The sequence below is a fragment of the Mustela nivalis genome, assembly GCF_964662115.1.
Source record: "Mustela nivalis genome assembly, chromosome: 8".
NCBI lineage: Eukaryota > Metazoa > Chordata > Mammalia > Carnivora > Mustelidae > Mustela > Mustela nivalis.
Window position 1 is genome coordinate 25,443,286 of NC_139027.1, and position 13,954 is coordinate 25,457,239.

The 13,954-nt window shown below is 35.5% G+C and overlaps 1 protein-coding gene across 1 annotated transcript in view; it reads left to right on the forward strand.

Moving 5' to 3' along the window:
* The window catches only part of BIRC6 (baculoviral IAP repeat containing 6), a 137,555-nt gene that overhangs the window by 59,936 nt on the left and 63,665 nt on the right, over positions 1–13,954 (forward strand). Inside the window, exons 36-41 of the mRNA XM_082745293.1 lie at positions 2,258–2,389; positions 3,204–3,371; positions 4,583–4,756; positions 5,660–5,856; positions 7,221–7,521; positions 10,276–10,493. Coding sequence (XP_082601419.1) covers positions 2,258–2,389; positions 3,204–3,371; positions 4,583–4,756; positions 5,660–5,856; positions 7,221–7,521; positions 10,276–10,493 — 1,190 coding nt within the window. The remainder of the gene's footprint in view (positions 1–2,257; positions 2,390–3,203; positions 3,372–4,582; positions 4,757–5,659; positions 5,857–7,220; positions 7,522–10,275; positions 10,494–13,954) is intronic.

The following is a 13,954-nucleotide window of genomic DNA, read 5'->3' on the forward strand; positions in this document are numbered from 1 at the left end:
TGTCTAGCATCTTAAATATATTGGTGTGTTTATGTTGATTATTTTTTCCTTATTATGGATTTTATATGATCACTTCTTTATTTGCCTAGAAAATTTTGTTGGATGCCAGGCAATGTGACTTCTTTTTTACTTCTTTTGGGTGTTTGATATTTTTGTATTTTAATAAATATTTTTTATTTTGTTTTGGGATGCAGTTATATTAACTGAAAACAGATTGTTGCTTGTAGAGGCAGCTTTTAAGTTTTATTAGGTAGGACAAGAGCTGCTTTTAATCTAGGGCAGAACTTACTGTGATGATGGAAGTTTTTTATAAACTTACATTGTCTAGTGCTGTAGCTCTTAAGCATATGAAATATGTTTGATGATACTAAAGAACTAAATTTTAATGAATTTAATTTTTAAAAAGTGCTACATTGGAATAGAAATAGGGTACCACATTTGAAAATGAAGGTTGAGGGCTACTTTGGCCTTACTAATGAGGTAATACCCTTCTGAGAACTCTGTTAAGAATTCACTATGCATTGAGAACACTACCTATTACAACCCTCAATTTAGACCCTGGGGTTGGTCCCCTTGTTACTTTTGAGAAGCACTTTCCTATATGAGGAAACCACATATAAAATGCTCAGAAAAGACACTAGGTCTCTGGAGCTTTCTTTCTATGCAGACTTTTCCTTCCTGGCAATGTGACCTGAAAACTGCAGCCAGCCACCTTTGTCTTCCTGGGCTCCAAGTCTCTGTCCTCACCTTGGGTGATTCCTGAGTTGTGCTGTGCCATCTGTGGCCTGGGAGACTCTAGGCAGGCAGCTGTAGAAGTCTCAGGGCTCACCTCATTAGTTTTCATCACCCAGGCATCCCTCTCCTGCCGTCCTTAGAGCCATTGTCTGAAAACAATTTGATGTACTTTCCTCGTCTCTAGTTATTTCAGATAGGAGAGTAAATCTGGTTTTTGTTATTTTGTCTTGACCAGAAGTGGTAACACAAACTAGAACAATTTTAAACAGTGTTGAGAAAATTTTTTCTTAGTGGTATCTTTTAGTATTTGGGGTTTACTGGGATAACACTATGTTAAGTTTTTAGCACCTAATGATGTTTACTGGTTTTCCTAATAATGCTATGGATTGTGTGGATTTTTGTATTATTTAAGTATTTAATTCTGACTTCTGTTACGATTTTGCCATTTGGGATTGCTTGGTTGTTTTTATAAGAAAGTAAATGTATTGTTGCATTCTGTATTTATTACTTATAGTATTTACAGAATTTTTAAATTCCACAAAAAAACGGAACTCTATAAAGGCAGTCAACCAGAAATTGAGATCATGGGGATATTTTTAAAAAGAAAGCTAAAGAGTAGGAGATAATACAGAACAATACTATTTTGTCATTTGATTGTTGTTCACCTTTTTAAATTATGAAGAAGCATTAGATCATAATTGTGTTAAGTTAGAAAAGTACAAAGAGAATCAGTATTAACATATCTATTTAGTGAAAGTCATTCCTAATATTAAAACAGTTTAAAAAAAAAAAAAAAAAGTTCCTCTAGGTTTTTGGATTTCTTAATGGCCAGATCAGATCATTATACAATCATCCATTCAATTCATGGTTTTTAATAGCATGCCATATCCCAGAGTAATGAAAGAGAACAGTAATTCAAATAGTTTATCTTATTAAAGTCCTTAGTATCTGTTTTTAAAGTATCTAAGTTTCCTAAGTTAAAAATAGCAAAACAAATCTTCATTACTGAAATTTTCTCCTTTCCATTCCTGTCTGTAGAATATGAAGTCTATTAGAATGCTTTAGGAGAGTTCTGAGCTTGAATTCCATATTTGCCATTAATAGGTTAGATCAGTAACTTGTTAAAGGCTGTTTCCTTATTCTGGAGTAATATTCCTTCTTGATATGCATGTTGTGAGGACCAGATTACTTGTTGGTGGCAAGCACATTGAACTGTACCTAAAATAAAGGAAATTTAGTGGTAATAGCTTTTCATTGCCTTGAGAGGTAATACCACTGTAATTTGTAATGTTTTCTAGAGATGGGAATTTAAGTATCCTGGCTTATGAACGGTGGTGATTTCCTTAAATTACTATCAGCGAGGATTAAATATCAGGCTTTACCTCATCAGTTTTTTCTAAATGCATTTACATTCTACCCATGTTAGCAATAATGTCTTGTGTAATATTTGTTTCAAAATATTTGTAGCCTCCAGCTTAATGACTTTGAAAAGCAGTGTATTTTAGGTAATATTTTCTTACAGATACTCCAAGTATCACTGCTAAACTAATTAGTGAACAGAAAGATGACAAAGAAAAGAAAAACCATGAAGAGAAAGAAAAAGTTAAGGCGGAAAATGGATTTCAGGACAATTACAGTGTTGTTGTTGCTTCAGGTAAGCTTTCTGTTTTTTATAATCTTGATTTTGTTTGGGTTTTTATAAAATTATAACAGTATGTATTAATAGGAACTTCATGTAATAAAAAGTATTAATGCAAATTTATGCATATATGCAAATCTATGCACGTAATGCAAAGTCTTAATGCAAACGTCTTGTAGTGATGTTTTAATACTGAATATAAAAACGTTGCACCTGAAATTCGTTACTCATTGTCAGTGTAAGTATTACACTTATTTTAAAGTGTAATATAGTTCATCAGATGCTAAACATTTGTGAACTGTTTAGGTACTCATTTTAAGCTTGACAATGTACAGAGACTTGTACTCATACTGTCAGCTGAAGAATATGACAAAATATCCGAGATAACTGATCATTTTGGAGGATATTTTCTTTAACATAAGTGAGATGATTTTAGTTCAAAGAAGATTGTTTAGTCCATGTTACTTCACTCCTCAAATAGGAGATCTCTGTACTGGTGGCATTTATTCTGTTTCAGAGAAGAATTAATGCGAGATTTCCTGCACATAGTCACACAAAAATACTTGCTAGTAAAATGGGCAATCATCTGTATCTCAGAGACAGTAGAATTTAGCATTGTTTTTTACTTTCTTGAAAATAGTTATAAACATGAAACCAGAATTAATGATGTGTCATAAAGGGCAAATAAAATTGGGAGATAAAGATCAGAAGAAATATTTCTCTCTCTTTGTTATTAGTTAGAAATGTGATTCTTTTTAAAAATATTGTGAAAGTGTTCTTTTATTTCTTAGTGTTTTGGCTAGCTATAGAATCTTACTGATTCTTTTAGGGCTGAAATCCCAGTCTAAACGGGCTGTGTCAGCTACACCACCTCGTCCGCCATCCAGGAGAGGGAGAACAGTGCCTGATAAAATAGGAAGTGCTTCTTCAGGAGCGGAGACTGCCAACAAAATAATTACTGTCCCAGTGTTTCACCTGTTCCACAAACTCTTGGCAGGTAATATTCACAATATTTAAAAGTTAAAAAAGAAATTCTTTGAAGACACGTTTTCCAGACTCCTGTTTAATCAAGTGCTCGAGATGAGATAAATGAGTTAGTGAAGCTTTGTCCTTACAGTTCTCTAAGAAAAATGAGAAGAAAAGGAGTAATGTTCTACATACTCCTTTTAACGTTATAATGTTGCATATTTACAGCTTAGTACTTTCCTAATTTTGCTGTCAGTGTGCTATAAAAATCAGTAAAACTAATGTTTTAAAGAGTTGATAACAAGTTGTCCAGGAAGCAGTGTGAGGCAGATTTTGAAGAACTGGTTATAGCAGTGGAGTTCTTGGCCATACCACCAAGAGTTACGCAGTATTTTCTCCCCATGTGGTACACATTCTTTGACCAGTATGCTTCCCGTTGGTCAAGGTGATAGCCAGTTTATCTCCATTTTTGTGCTATATTGTTACAATCAGGTTGCCACCTAGCTTTGAAAGGATTTTCCTTCTTAGCTTTATGTTACTGCTTTATAGCAAAGAACAAAGTATGGCCAGTAAAAAAATATTTTAAAATATTTTTTAAAGTTTATTATTATTTTTTAAGATTTTATTTATTTTAGAGAGAGAGAGAGAGAGAGCACAACTGGGGGATGGCAGGCAGAGGGAGAGAAAATCTCAAGCAGACTTTGTGTTCAGTGCAGAGCCCGACGTAGGGTCCTAAGACCATGACCTGAGCTGAAATCCAGAATCATACGCTTAACCAGCTGAGCCACCCAGGCGCCCCTCTTTCTCTAAAAAAGTTGTATCGAAATACAACTATGCCTGTTTGTGTGTTGTCCATGGGCGTTTTTGTGCCACAGTGGGAGAGTTAGTAGCTGCAGCAGAGACCATATAGTCTTCATATTTTAAAATATTTATTATCTGGCCTTGTAGGGAAAAGATTTTGCCAACTCCAGATTTGTAAGAATTCTGTTTCTTTGTTTCTTAATTTGGCTCAGAAGATCTTGGTGGGATTTGGTTAGTGACTAACACTTTGTATAGATAGTATTATTCACACGCATCAGAAATAGATTTCTGTAAACTTCCCATGTGCTGATTTTAAATTGTTTTTAGTGTCAGAATCAGATGCTTAAGGTGCAGTTCAGTAAAAACAGTAACTGAGTAAATCAAACCACATAAATGTCCCCCTCTTGGATTCTAGATTTAACTTAATTATGTCATTTTTAGGCCAGCCATTGCCAGCAGAAATGACGCTTGCCCAACTCTTAACTCTCCTGTATGACCGAAAACTTCCTCAAGGTTATCGTTCAATAGACCTGACTGTTAAATTGGGATCTAGAGTTATCACAGACCCAAGTCTTTCAAAAACAGACTCTTTTAAAAGGTTACACCCTGAAAAAGGTATGTATGTGATATTCCTTTAAAATTACAGTGCGTGATCCAAGGAAGTAAGGATTTCTGTAGCTGATGACTTAATTTACTTTGTTTTTACTATATCAAGCTAACAAAATATTTTTCTTTATGATGGAATAATTTATAAATACAAAAAAATTGCTATTTTCACTAGAAATTAACCTTAATTTCTCTTAACAGCATCACTTATTTTATGAGCACATATACTTTATTAATAATAGCCTTTTGCATCCTTCAGTAGATTTAGAATATTTCCTTTGCTCAGTTTTCAGCAGGATTATTATGGAGGTTTTTTAGTGTTTATAGAATCTGGTTATGTATAAACACACTAGCCTTTTGGTTTTCTTCTGTGAGTGATTCAAAGTTAAATCAGTATGGTGTAATTCTTAGTTTTCAGTATGAAAAGTCTTTGTTGGTATTGAGTTTTTCCTAATTGGTTATTTCAGAACATGATGTACATATGTTAGTATTTGCTTTGACTCTGCTGACTTACTTATTTTTATGTACAATATAACTTACAAATATACCCTGAAGGACAGTGCCTCTCAAACTTTAAAATTATGCTCATAAATTACCTTTAGAGCACTCTTAAAATGCAGATTCTTATTCAGTAGATCAGAGATGGGACCTGAGATTCTGCATTTCAGAAGCTCTTAGATGATGCCAGTGCTCCTATGCTAGTGACCATACTTTGAGTAGCAGGACTTTAGGAGGCAACATCAGAAATCATTTAAAAATTATTGTAGCATCTAGCCTTAAAGCTTGATCTGAGTAACCTAAGATATTTATGCTCTTTTGTTATGTAGAGAGGTGACAGATCTGTTTTGTAAATGAAAGATTATTATAAAAAGAGACCTTTACTTACCTGTTACTTGTACTTTATTGTTCTAGATCATGGAGACTTACTTGGTAGTTGTCCAGAAGATGAGGCTCTCACTCCAAGTGATGAATGTATGGATGGGGTATTGGATGAATCTTTACTTGAAACCTGTCCCATTCAGTCACCATTACAAGTTTTTGCAGGAATGGGTGGACTGGCTCTTATTGCAGAAAGACTGCCCATGCTATATCCAGAAGTAATTCAACAAGTAAGATAAGATTCCTAATTGAATATATCATTCCACGGCAAAGCCCTTTGTTCTCTTTTTTTGCTTTTTTGAAAAAACTCACTTGTGTTAATCTTTTGGGAGTACCTTTCTCTTACAGCCTTTGAGCATCGTGTAAGTCTTTCAAAGATAAGCCTGTACAGAGCTTTTTATGAACTAGTTGGTACCAAAGAAGTGCTGAAGACCGAGCACATTTGCCAAACTGATTACGCTGTGGCATTTACTTTGATTTTATGGTCGTCTCACTGTAGCACTTTTATTTCTGTGCTTCTTTAGGCATATTAATTTTGGTTATTACTGGCAATGGGAGAGTAAGATGGTAGTGTATACTGCTACCCAAATGTATTGTCTTTCTGCTTAACTTTTTTTCCTGTTTTAGGTACCATTTCTATTTCCGGTAGCTTTAAAAAACATACTGCTTTAACCTCTTTACTGTTAATTAAAGTTACTATTGGGATGTGTGTATTTTCAGTGCTCTTTCATTAATAAGGAGGGAGTATGGCTTACAGGAAGTTTTAATTATAAAGAACTTTACGTTTATTGAATGAAGTAGAGGAATTATTCTCTGTAATTTCATGTACTTAGTATATAAATATATTAGTTTCTTAGGGTGCTATAATAAAGGACCACAAACTAAATGGCCTAAAGCAACAGAAATTATTCTTTCACTCTGTAGGGAAGTTCGAGGTCTGAAATCAGGTTGTCAGCAGATCCATGGTCCCTGGGTCCATGAGTCCAGTTTCTGCTTATATTTTCACACAACCATCTTTCTTGTCAAAGACATTGAAGACAACTGTCATTGATTTAGGATCCACCCTGATCATCTGCAGGGACCCTAGTTCCAAACTGATGTGGATTAATAAATGAATAACTAAGAGGGGAGAAGAAGGGAACATTTTTGCCTACAGTTCAGGCCAACTAATAAATGAGGAAGGAATGATGAAAGTCACCATTTGGCAGCCAGTGTAGTAATTATTGTTTTAGGCAAGAATTTTTTAAATGCTAATTCTAATTGATCACAGTTTGGGGGGAAACAAGATATTTACATAACCTCAAAGACTCTGTCTACAGATAATTAACTAATGACAAAGGATAAAATAATAACTTTATTTATAAATAAATAAATGTATGGATGTATGTATCTGACTTTAAAGTAGAGATACTTGGCAGATACCACCATACTCATGATATCATTTAATTCCTGATGTTTGGAGGCTTTTTTAAAATGTCCCTTTATTGGTGTTTTTATTCCTGTATTTTAAAGAGATCATTTAAAGTCACATCTTTAATTTGAACCTGATGTTGAAAACACAAATAGCCAAGCAAAAATTTTCTTTTTTCTTCAGGTGAGTGCTCCAGTGGTAACTTCTACCACTCAGGAAAAGCCAAAAGATAGTGATCAGTTTGAGTGGGTGACCATTGAACAGTCAGGGGAATTAGTTTATGAAGCACCAGAAACCATTGCAGCTGAACCTCCACCTATCAAATCAGCAGTACAGACCATGTCTCCCATTCCTGCCCATTCTTTGGCTGCTTTCGGATTATTTCTTCGTCTTCCGGGCTATGCTGAAGTGCTACTGAAAGAGAGAAAACATGCCCAATGCCTTCTTCGACTGGTGTTGGGAGTGACGGATGATGGAGAAGGAAGTAAGTATTTAGAATTAGTAATGAAATTTAGCATAGGTTGTGTAAAAGTTACTCAGCTCAGTGCCTGTTACTCATTATTTATTTCACAGTAAAGTTACTAGATCCTTTGTTGCTGGTAGTTTCATTCTAATGATACATATAACAAGTCCTAAAGAATCTTCTTTTTCTTTTTTTTAAAGATTTTGTTTATTTATTTGACAGAGAGAGACACAGCGAGAGAGGGAACACAAGCAGGGGGAGTGGGAGAGGGAGAAGCAGGCTTCTCGCTGAGCAGAGAGCCCGATGTGGGACTCGACCCAAGGACTCTGGGATCATGACCTGAGCCGAAGGCAGACACTTAACTGACTGAGCCACCCAGGCGCCCCCAAGAGTCTTCATTTGCATTACTTTATTCATTCAAAATGTATTCACTGTTTATATAACTGCTGGCCACCATCAGAAGCAGTGGGAAATGAAGCAGCTATTTAGATTTGCCTTCATGTCGCTAATGTTCTCCCATAGTAGCAACAAGCAGTATAGATAAGCAGACTTAACAAGTTGCAAAAGACTTGCGAGAGGTACAGTATTCTGAAGGCTCACAGGTGTGAGACTGTTTCCTTACTACCCAGCTGTGTGAAGAAAGTGGCAGAGTAATTTTTAGTAGGATCTTGAAGGATAGTCTATTTAGGCTGAGATGAGCTAGAAAGATGATTTGAGTAATGTTTGTGTGCTCAGATTATATGAGAGAGGATGAGTTAGCTGATGAAAACTTGCATAAAAAGCACTGAGCGCTCATTCTAAAAACTATTACTGAAAACAGATCATGGAAAGTCTTACTAAGAACTTGAGATTTTATCCTTAATAGTAATAAAAATTCACTAAAACATATGAACCAAGTCATGACGTGATAATCTTTCTTAAGAAAATGAATCTGGAAGCACTGTTTCCACTAAAGACAATAGCATGTAGCAAATAACATTATAGAATAATTATTTTGTAATGTGATAATATTACAGAATAATAATAAAAACTATGGCATTTGTTTCCATTGGGCTGGCAATTTTATTTAATATAAGGGAACATTAAAGAAAAGTCATAATTGAGGGTAGCCTAGCAAGTAGATTTTCAATCAGTTTACCTATGATTCTTCAGTTAATGACCATTCCATTTGAAAATTAATAATTGGGGCGCCTGGGTGACTCAGTCCATTAGGCGTCTGCCTGCAGCTCGGGTCATGATCCCAGGGTCCTGGGATTGAGTCCCTCATTGGGCTCCCTGCTTAGTGGGGAATCTGCTGTTCCCTCTCGCTCTGCTGCTTCTCTCTCTCTCTCTCTCTGTCATTGGGCTGTCTGCTCAGCAGGGAGCCTGCTTCCTCCTCTCTCTCTGCCTGCTTCTCTGTCTATTTGTGATCTCTGTCTGTCAAATAAATAAATAAAATCTTTTTTTAAAAAAATGGTGACATTGGGACACTTGGGTGGCTCAGTCGGTTAAGCATCTGCCTTTGGCTCAGATCATAATCCCAGGGGCCTGGGATTGAGCCCTGTACCCGGCTCCTTGCTTAGAGGAGATCCTGCTTCTCTCTCTGCCTGTCACTACTCTGTTGTGCACACCACACGCTCTCTATCAACTAAGTAAATAAAATCTTTTTTAAAAATGGTGACATTATTTTAAATGTTTTTGTAATAACTTATTAAATTACATCCTAAATAATCTTGGTTGTTTGGTTTCATGTATAAACTATATATGCTTATTTTAATAGATCAGGTTTGTTTGCTTATTTGTTTTTTAAGATTTACTTAATTGACAGAGAAGAGTGGGAGAGGCAGAGGGCGAGGGAGAGAAAAATCTCAAGCAGATTAGAGCTAAGAACGAGGTACCCCAGATCAGGAATTTCTAATTATTTCATCTGATTTTTTAATCTAAGTAGATAAAGGGATACATTTTATGGCACTCTATCACACAATGTTGGGTGTAACCCAGCAGAAAATCTTCTTTATGCCATTTCACCCCCCCTCCTTTTTACTGAATATATGCTGAATGTTTATTAAAAAGTGTAATTCTGATATCCATTATCTCTTCCACTGTTCATATAGTGGTAGTTTTTATTTTGGTTTGGTTTGGATTTTTTTGCACTTAACATTCCTTTCTTTCTTTTTTAAAGATTTCATTTATTTATTTGACAGAGAGAGAGAGAGATCACTAGTAGGCAGAGAGGCAGGCAGAGAGAGAGGAGGAAGTAGGTTCCCTGCTGAGCAGAGAGCCCAATGTTGGGTTCGATCCCAGGACCCTGAGATCATGACCCAGGACCACGGCAGAGGCTTAACCCACTGAGCCACCCAGGCACGCCTTAACATTCCTAGGTGTAATACCAAAATAATATCATAGACAGATAAAATGGTTTCACCCTTTCATTATCTGTTCATGATTGAAACTATTCCCAAGGGAATCAGGTATTTTAAGTGCTTCTATTTTAGTTTTTAGGTTTTCATTCAATTTCTGGTTTCTAATAATCATGACAGAGTCTGTAATTATTAATTATCATATGAATATATTTCAGCTTTAATTTGTTTACATATACTATGTCTTAAAGAGGTTTTCCAGACACTTCTTCTTATTACATTTTTCAGGTATTATTCTGTTTGTGGTCTTTGTGTTGTTTTTTAAATAAATTTAATGATATATGGCATGTTATCACTATTAATTTGTGACCCTGTATCTTGTTCCTTATTGTGTTCTTAAGTATTTTTAACTTTGAGTTCTCTTTTCTTGATCTAGGTCATATTCTGCAATCTCCATCAGCCAATGTGCTTCCAACTCTTCCTTTCCATGTCCTTCGTAGTCTGTTTAGTACGACACCATTGACAACTGATGATGGTGTGCTTCTAAGGCGGATGGCGCTGGAAATTGGAGCACTACACCTCATTCTTGTCTGCCTCTCTGCTCTGAGCCACCATGCCCCACGAGTACCAAACTCTAGTCTCAATCAAGCAGAGGTAAGTTCAATTTTATTTAGATTATGAAAAAATTAAGTTAAATTCATGGAGTACAGAATATGGTTTTTCTGAAATATTTCAGAGATTTGTGTATTCCTTTTTTGTTTGTAAAAGGATATTTAAAAGAGGAACTATGAATTAAGTGTTTCTTCTCTATTAGGCTCTTTTAGAAGCCATAAGTTAATCCATCTACTTGAAAAACAAAGATGTAATAGCTAAAGAAGCTTTCCCATTTACCAGGATATGCTGAATTTATACTGTGGTCTCTCATCCTTTTCTTGCACTTTAGAGAATCTTACTATTTAATTGGAGCTTCTAGCTAGTTCAGAAAGATAAGGGAAGAAAGAAAGAAAAAATAAACCTCATTATTTCGAGATTTTTTTTTTTTTTTAGATTTTATTTATTTATTTGTCAGGGATAGAAGGAGAGAGAGCGAGTGAGCACAGGCAGACAGAGAGGCAGGCAGAGGCAGAGGGAGAAGCAGGATCCCTGCCAAGCAAGGAGCCCAATGTGGGACTCGATCCCAGAACACTAGGATCATGACCTGAGCCAAAGGCAGCTGCTCAACCAACTGAGCCACCCAAGCGTCCCTATTTCAAGATGTTTTGATTGTGTTTCTAGAAAATCCAAAAATAATTAATGGTATAAGTGAGTTTAATGAGGATACAGTGTCCAGGTTCAGTATTTAAAATAAGTATACCAGCAAGAAACATGAAATGAACTTTAAAAAAAATTTTTTTTTTTAATTTTTTTGTAAACATATAATGTATTTTTAGCCCTAGGGGTACAGGTCTGTGAATCACCAGGTTTACACACTTCACAGCACTCACCATAGCACATACCCTTCCCAACCCCCCTCCCCACAGCAACCCTCAGTTTGTTTTGTGACATTAAGAATCTCTTATGGTTTGTCTCCCTCCTGATCCCATCTTGTTTCATTTATTCTTTTCCTACCCCCCAAACCCCCATGTTGCATCTCCACTTCCTCATATCAGGGAGATCATATGATAGTTGTCTTTCTCCGATTGACTTATGAAATGAACTTTTTTTTTTTTAAAGATTTTGTTTATTTATCAGAGAGAGAGAGGGAGAGAGAGCGAGCGCAGGCAGACAGAATGGCAGGCAGAGGCAGAGGGAGAAGCAGGCTCCCTCTGAGCAAGGAGCCCAATGTGGGACTTGATCCCAGGACGCTGGGATCATGACCTGAGCCGAAGGCAGCTGCTTAACCAACTGAGCCACCCAGGCGTCCCTGAAATGAACTTTTTTTTTTTTTTTAAAGATTTTATTTATTTATTTGACAGACAGAGATCACCGGTAGGCAGAGAGGCAAGCAGAGAGAGAGGAGGAAGCAGCTCCCCGCCAAGCAGAGAGCCCGATGTAGGGCTCGATCCCAGGACCCTGGGATCATGACCTGAGCCGAAGGCAGAGGCTTTAACCCACTGAGCCACCCAGGTGCCCCTGAAATGAACTTTTTAAAGATACTTTTTTTTAGCATCAAAAAGAGAAAATATCTGTGAATTAATCTAAAAAAATGTGTAAGACTTTTGTGTGTGAAATATTTGAAGTTTTCTTAAAAAACACTAGTCTTCAGTAAACTGAGATCTTTGCTCGTGTTTATTTCCATGGACACAGAAAATAGAACAGTTCGATAGTATTTCTTATCAAAGTGATCTTTATGTTTGGTGGAATTTCTGATTTATTTTGGAGGAAATTAACAAACCAGTTCTAACATTTTTTGGGAAATGCAAAAGCTCAAGAATAGCTAAGGCAGTTTCAAAAGAAGTGTATACCTAGTAGGCTTATGCTATCATAAAATTGATTAAAAGGTGGTATTAATACAAGGATAGATTAGAAGCCCAGCAAACGATAACTCCCCATATGTTTGGTTATCTGTTATGATAACAGTAACTCTGCAACATAATGGGGTAAGTACGATCTTATCAGTTAATGATGGTGGGGGTCACTTAAATGTTCTTGTGGAACAAAAATGAATCTTTAACCCCTAATGTACTCTATATGCAAAAATTAATTCTAATCAGATGATAGATCTAAATGTCTGTAATATATACAAAATATAACAGTGCCCTTTGACAAAAAACATACACAGATACTTTTATGATCTAGGAGTAGACAAAAACTTCTTGAAGAGAGTATTTAGAAAAGCTCAAACCTGTATGGGAAAAAAAATAGAAAAAAAAAAACCAACTGTGTGAAAATTAAGAATGAGGATAGTAAAAAGGAAGTCACAGAATGGGAGACCATACCTAAGTCTATATGGGAGACTATAGTTGGTTGTATCTGATCAGAAATTTCTATTAGGAATATTTGGAGATCTTACAAAATTACAAAAAGGAAAGACAAGAAAACCCAGTAGAAAAATATATGAAAGGCTAGAATGGGCACTTACAAGAGGGGCTACCTAAATATCCGATAAATGTAAGAAGATGATCTGTTTCATTAGTTACCAGAGAAGTACAAAATGAAAACCTTTAATACACTATACCTATACACCCACCAGAAGGTGTAAAATTCCAAAACCACAATACCAAGTATTGTCCCATCATCATTTGTCATAATATAAAGTGTGTAGAATGAATAAAATAACGTGGAAACAGTAGAAAGGATAAGGAAATTGTAGTCTACTATAAAATGGAATATTGTTAGGCTATGAAAGTAAATAGCTACAGCGAACTATACACAATAGCAGTGCATTTCTGAAGCACAACTAAAATCCCACACATAGTAGAATATATATATGGCATGATTCCATTTGTATAATGTTTAAAATTAAACAGATTGAAACTATAGTGTCTAGAGTTTCATGCTTAAGTGGTAAAATTATAAAGAAGAGTAAGAAAGAGTAATGAGTACAAAAAATCAGAATTGTAATTAACTTAGTGGAGGAATTGAAAGTTTGATGAATAGGTAATAGAGTAGGAACAAATTCTTTTTTTTTTTTTTTTTTTAAGATTTTATTTATTTATTTGACAGAGAGATCACAAGTAGGCAGAGAGGCAGACAGAGAGAGGAGGAAGCAGGCTCCCCATTGAGCAGAGAGCCCGATGCGGGACTCGATCCCAAGACCCCTGAGATCATGACCTGAGCCGAAGGCAGCGGCTTAACCCACTGAGCCATCCACGCGCCCGGAGAAAATTCTTGTGTGCAGTAATCTAATTCTTGACCTGCACAGTTAAATAAGTTTTTACAGTTCATTAAATTTGTTTTGTGTTTTTTCTGTATATATGTTACACATTTTAGGATTTTTTAAAATAAATTTCTATCAATAATGTTATTTTACTCTTAACTGTTTATATGGTAATGAAATTGTCATTCATTTAATACTTTATCTTATAAAATGTGAAAGATGGCTTTTTTTTTTTAAAGATTTATTTATTTATTTATTTAAGATTTTATTTATTTATTCGACAGATAGAGATCGCAAGTAGGTGGAGAGGCAGGCA